Source organism: Petaurus breviceps, unplaced genomic scaffold (assembly GCF_028583685.1).
Source record: "Petaurus breviceps papuanus isolate PSGF00001 unplaced genomic scaffold, PetGlider_PUasm1.0 181, whole genome shotgun sequence".
Taxonomy (NCBI): Eukaryota; Metazoa; Chordata; class Mammalia; order Diprotodontia; family Petauridae; genus Petaurus; species Petaurus breviceps.
Genome location: NW_027185784.1, coordinates 26,318,964 through 26,324,963, shown reverse-complemented (window position 1 = coordinate 26,324,963; position 6,000 = coordinate 26,318,964). Strand labels below are relative to the sequence as shown.

The window sequence follows — 6,000 nt, the reverse complement described above, 5'->3', positions numbered from 1 at the left end:
AGTACTGGGAGGGATTAGCATGTAGGGTAAGAAAAATAAGGAGAAAGTGATATGAGCTGCCAGCTTTAGCATCTCCTTCAGCTAGGCTTTCCAAGACTTCCTGGCTCTATTTTTTATGCCCCTCTCATCAATGTCCAGTGTCTATAAGTCATCTTCTTTGTTTTACCCAGAGGCAAGAGATAGTAGAAACCAATTATTTATTATTTTCTAAGCTTGTGGCACCTATAATAGCAAAGCCAGAAATACTTATCAGTGTCCTGAAACTTTGATTGGTGGCTTTCCAGAACCCAACTGGGTCAATATAAAAAGCTCTTCCTTGTGTCCCTTTCTTTCTTTTCTGTCTACAGGGACTGAAAATTCCACTCAAAACCAGGACATGCCACTCTATCATTGGAGACACCTGTGAATCAACTAGAAGTCTTCTAATAGCCACCCTTTGAAAGCGAAGGACAGCCTTGCCATCTGGGGGTCTTACCACAAAACCTGGGCCATTGTGGTTTCTGGACAATGGATAGAAGGCTCCCAGCTGCATCCAGCGCCTACATAGCTCCTCTGAGGTATTGGAGGCAAAGCCACAAATGTTCGCACCCACCTAGAAAAAGGTACAGACACCCAACCTTTGGCTGTTTCCCCAGTATGGGGAAAATTTCAGAGGAAGATCCTGAAGAAGAGAAAAATGTCTCCACTTTTTCAAAGTTCCTTGGCCAATGACAAGATAGGATGCATGGAGATCACAAGCATAAAGACAGACCTACTTAAGAAGCAGTCAGAACATGGACTAGACCTGTGATGTCATTTATCTAGGGAACTCTTGGATGAATTAACTACCTCTACCAATGTGGGATGGTGCTTTGCCTAAAATATACAGTCTTAGAGAGTTACCTGAAGCACTGAGAGATTAAGTGATTTACCTTAATTCACACAATCAGTTTATGCCAAATGACTTCCTGGCTCCAAGACTAGCTTTCTATTCCCTATTCCATGCTGTGATGGTATAGGAAACAATACATAAATAAAAATAAATAACTACAATTCAGATTGGAGGGGAGTAATAATGGGATGGAGATCATCTTTCTATAAAAAAAAAACAACAACAACTCATTTTCAACTTCAATCCCAATGACTCCCTCCCCTCTTCTCTTCCCAAAGCTTTCCTGATGGGGATTTTTGAATATTAATACATCTTACTCCTGCAGCCTCTTTCCCTTTCCAGAGCTACAAAGAAGAGCAATCTAGTCTCTAGATTTATTGTTCTATCCTTAAAAGGCGACTAACAGGAGGATGTGATTGTTTTCTTCAACAACACAAATTTCTTTTTGTTTTTGTTTTTTTTGCTTTTTTGGAGGGCAAGTGGGGTTAAGTAACTTGCCCAAGGTCACATGGCTAGTTTTGTGCATATGTGTGTGTGTGTGTGTGTGTGTGTGTGTGTGTGTGTTAAGTGTCTGAGGCCAGATCCGAACTCAGGTCCTCCTGACTCCAGGGCCTAGCCGTCCCAGCAAGACAAATTTCTGATGAGTCATTTACTCTTTAGGTGTCAAGTACTCCCAGAGTTATCAAGCACAAGTGTTATGAGACAGAATCACCCTGGGGCAGCTGGGTGGCACAGTGCCAGCCTCAGACATTTGACACTTACTAGCTGTGTGACCTTGGGCAAGTCACTTAGCCTCGAGTCCTCACCTCCCTCCTCAAAAAAAAAAAAAAAGAATCCCCTTCTAGGAAGGTTGTTTTGTTTTTTTTCTAGTAGGAAATTGGATCTTACCATGGGGATGCCAAAAAGGCTGAACTCAAGAATACTGGGGATGGACCATTGGAGATCATTCCAAGTGGCTTCATTATCCCCTAGCCAATGAGCTGCAAACTTGCCTGACCCAGCAAAGGTTGATCGGGTCAAGATGAAGCTTCTCTTTTTAGAAAAGATGCTCTCCATGGCTCTGGAAAGAAAAGACATCTGGGTTACTAAAGAGCTGTGAATTCAGAACCCTCTTACTGTGGGTGGGAGGTGTCCAAGGTGCTGTATGTCTTACACTTTCCAATATCAAGTTTGAAGAAAGCTAGATTTCTGAGTCTTGGCAGGATGGGAAAGGGTTAGAGGAATGTCTAAATATTTCCCTAGAATAAATATGTGAGACTGTGATAGTAAATATATCCATATTTATCCTAGTATAAGTAGTATACTATCCTCTCCTATACATAGGATACAGATAGATAGATAGATGATACATGATAGATAGATAGATAGATAGATAGATAGATAGATAGATAGATAGATAGATAGATAGAGATACAGCATCCTTTCCTCTCCTCTCCTCTCTTCTCTATTCCTCTGCCCTTACTTGAGGGTGTTCTGCCCAAAAGAGGGTAAATTTTGATGGTCAAAAGCTACCTAGTTAACTTGGGGTTTAATGACTAGATATTTTTCTCAAAGATCAAGCCTTAAACCCAATTCATTCTGGATCTCAATGATTGTACAACAAAAGTTCCCTGCCCTGCCCAAGTACCCCTTAATTGCTATTTTGGGGCCCTCCAGTCTCAGAGTGAATGTAAATAGTAACTGTTTCTCTTTTGACCAGCAAAACTGAGGGTCTTCCCCTCCCAGTTTGATTTTTCTTTTGTTAAAGGGGTCATCCCCTGACTCTCTTAAAGAAACCTATTTACTGAATGGATGTTGCCTCACTCAGTGAGAACCTGCAAAGACCTCAGCTTAAAAGGACCAAGGTCTCCCATTGCATCCAGTCATCCTGTCCTGATCAGTATCTTGCCTCCGGACCCAGATGACTCTGGAGGAAAAAGTGAGGCTGGTGACTTTGCACAGCCCTCCCTCACTCAAATCAAAGTCAATTGCAAGGGGCAGCTAGGTGGTGCTCTAAATAGAGCACAGGCCATGGAGTCAGGAGGAGCTGAGTTCAAAGCCAGCTTCAGACACTTAACACTTACTAGCCATGTGACCTTGGGCAAGTCACTTAACCCCAATTGCCCTGCTTACCCCCCTCCAAAAAACAAAAAAAGAAAAAAGAAAAAACTCAATTGCAAGTCATATCATCAATTCCCTGATGTCATGGTCCTCTTCAAGAATGAAGGACAAACTACACAAGTGTAAATATGGGGGGGAGGGTGGGAAGCAGCTAGTAGTGCAATGGATTGAAGGTGAGACCTGGAGTCAGGGAGACCTGAGTTCAAATTTGGCCTCAAACATTTAGTAGCTGTGCAACCTGGGGCAAGTCACTGAACCCAATTTGCCTCAGTTTCCTCATCTATAAAATTAGCTGGAGAAGGAAATGGAAAACCATTCCAGTATCTTTGCCAAGAAAACCCAAATGGGGTCATGAAGTGTCAGACATGACTGAAACAACTGAACATCAACAACAGTGTAAAAAATTAGGTTTACACTAAGATCTTACACCATATTCTTAAAAAAAAATTCAAAACAGATTCAAAACAAATTGGCAACGATGACAAAATTAGGAAGAGTCAATACTGAAGGAGTTGTCAATAGATAGCCACATGAACCATTTTGGAAAGTAATTTGGGATGATGCAAATTAAATGACTTAAATAACCCAATCCTTTGACCCAAAGATTCTACTGTTAGGTATATACCCCAAGGTGGTCGTTAAGTAAAATTAAAAAAAAAAAAACTTCCTGTGTACCCCAAATATTTATAGTAGTATTTTATGTTTGTATGTGTGTGGAGTAAAGAATTAGAATGAAGGAAGATCCCCATGGATTTGGGAATGGTTAAACAAACTGTGGTATGCATTTCTTACTAAACAATAAATGTGATAGATACGGCAAAGCATGGGAAAACTTTCATAAATTGATACAAAGTGAATTAACTTAAAGCCAAGAAAACAGTCTGTACAATGACTAACAGCAAAGTAAATGAAAAGAGCAACAACCACAAAATACTGAGAATGAATGATGTAAAATTAGAAAGAACGATCTTGTCCCACAAGACAAGATTAAAAAAAAACACTACCCCAACCTGCCTCTGCCCTGCCCTCCCCCACACACACACACATACCCCTTTGCAGAGGTGGTCCATAGGTAGGGAACCTTGCATATACTGTTAGATTTTTTCAATGTACTGAATAGGTTTTTTTTTTGTTTTTCCCCCTCTTTTTCTCTTTTACTTGGTAAAAGAGAAAATCTTTGTTATATGATTTAGTTCTTTGAGAAGATGGAAGGAAGGGATACAGAGTTAAATTTGGTCAATGTCAAAATAAAAATATAAATTTTTTAAAATAAAGAATATAAGATCCTTAAGGGCAGAATATGTGTTTAGCTTTCTTTCTATCCCCAAACTGATACAAAGTACTAGTAATATTAGAGATACAAATCAGAACCTTGAGGTTTACTTCATATTAAAGCAAATTGGCAAAGATGAAGGAAATAGGAACAGTCAACACTGGAGCAGCTGTCAATGGATAACATTTTCATGTGCTTAATACAATGCCTGGACAATTGTGAATACTTAATGAAAGTATTGTGAATGAAAAAAATTCAACCAGACCAAATAATTATAATAATAATTATAGCTAGCACTTATGCACTACTCCAAAGTTCGCAAAATGCTTTATGAAAGTTGTCTCATTTGAAACTCACAACAACCCTTGTGATGTATTGTTGTCATGCCTATTTTACCAATAATTTAAGTGACTTGATCAAGGTCACATAGCTAGTGATTGTCTGAGGCAGGATATGAACTCAGGACTTAAGTTTCAAATTTAGCACTTAACCTATTGTGCTCCTGATATATTTGACTTAATGATCAAGAAAAGAAGAGATATTTACTAAAACTGTGAATGAAGTCAACCAGAATTCCAAAGGTAATCAGAAAGAAGACCACTAGAAAATTTAGCACAAAGGCAGGTTAACAACATGATAACCTTTCAGCACAACCAGAGAAATGACAGAGACACATGAAACTCTAAGGCTCAATTTCCTGGGACAACAAGAAAAACAAGAAAAACCTTAGCATGACTGGAAACCTTACAAAGCTACTCTTCATACCAGGACACTCTAGGCCCAGGGGTTTCAGGGCCCTGAGACAAAGCTGTTTCCAGAATTAAGGCTGGAAATGAGCAAATATGATTTGCAGATAATTATAAAGTAATATAATAGATCCAGAGATAATTTAAAAATCCAACTTAAGAAGAGAGAATAACTCCATAACAACTGCTAGCAGAGAATCAAAGAAAAAAAAATTCCCACACAGAATGAATGAATACCTAGAAAAATAAAGAGATAAAATTGAAATGAAAACTCTAGAGGAAAGAATTGGAAGAAGAATAAATAGTTTAGAGAAGATGGTGGTAAAATTTGTCCAAGTAATAGTCTCCCAGAAAATTAAAATAGTTCAAACTGCCCAAGGCAGCAAGAAATATATGTTTAAATATATAAAGAAGAACAATATGTAAATTTTTTAATAAATAAAATAATAAAAATTATTAATAAAAATATAAAATAAATACATAAAGCAAGAACAATATTTTTTAAAATTGAAAAAATGGAAGAAAATGTATGGTTTTTGATATTAATAAAACAATTTATATGGAAAGCAGTCAAGGAGAGGTAATTTCAGAATTTTTATCCTACCTGAAAGCCAGAACCAACAAAATAACTGGGATATTATAATTCTAGAAATCATGACAGAGAACTACATAGACAGAACAAGAAGGCAAAGTTGAAAAGAGAAAGAATCCCCCAAGCACTTTCTGAAAGAAACCTCAAAACCAAAGATCCTAGGAAAATTATAGCCAAAATCTAGAGTTTTCAGGTCCAAGAAAAGATAATGCAAACCATCCAGAAATGAGATATTCAAGTACCAAGAGCTTTCAGTCAGGACAGCTCAAAACCTGACAGTTTCTACTACAAATCAGAGGAGATCTTTTAATATAATGTTCCAAAAGGCAAAAGACACAGGCTTACCTTCATAATTTACCTTGAAAAACTGAGTAAAATCTTACAGGGTAAAAATAAATCCTTAATGAAATAAAGCGTT

The 6,000-nt window shown here is 37.8% G+C and overlaps 1 protein-coding gene across 1 annotated transcript in view; it reads right to left on the bottom strand.

Moving 5' to 3' along the window:
• LOC138160391 (probable maltase-glucoamylase 2) overlaps nucleotides 1-6,000 on the bottom strand; it is a 30,981-nt gene that overhangs the window by 17,526 nt on the left and 7,455 nt on the right. Inside the window, exons 8-9 of the mRNA XM_069086997.1 lie at nucleotides 1,760-1,931; nucleotides 476-592 (exon numbers count right to left, since the gene is read on the bottom strand). Coding sequence (XP_068943098.1) covers nucleotides 476-592; nucleotides 1,760-1,931 — 289 coding nt within the window. The remainder of the gene's footprint in view (nucleotides 1-475; nucleotides 593-1,759; nucleotides 1,932-6,000) is intronic.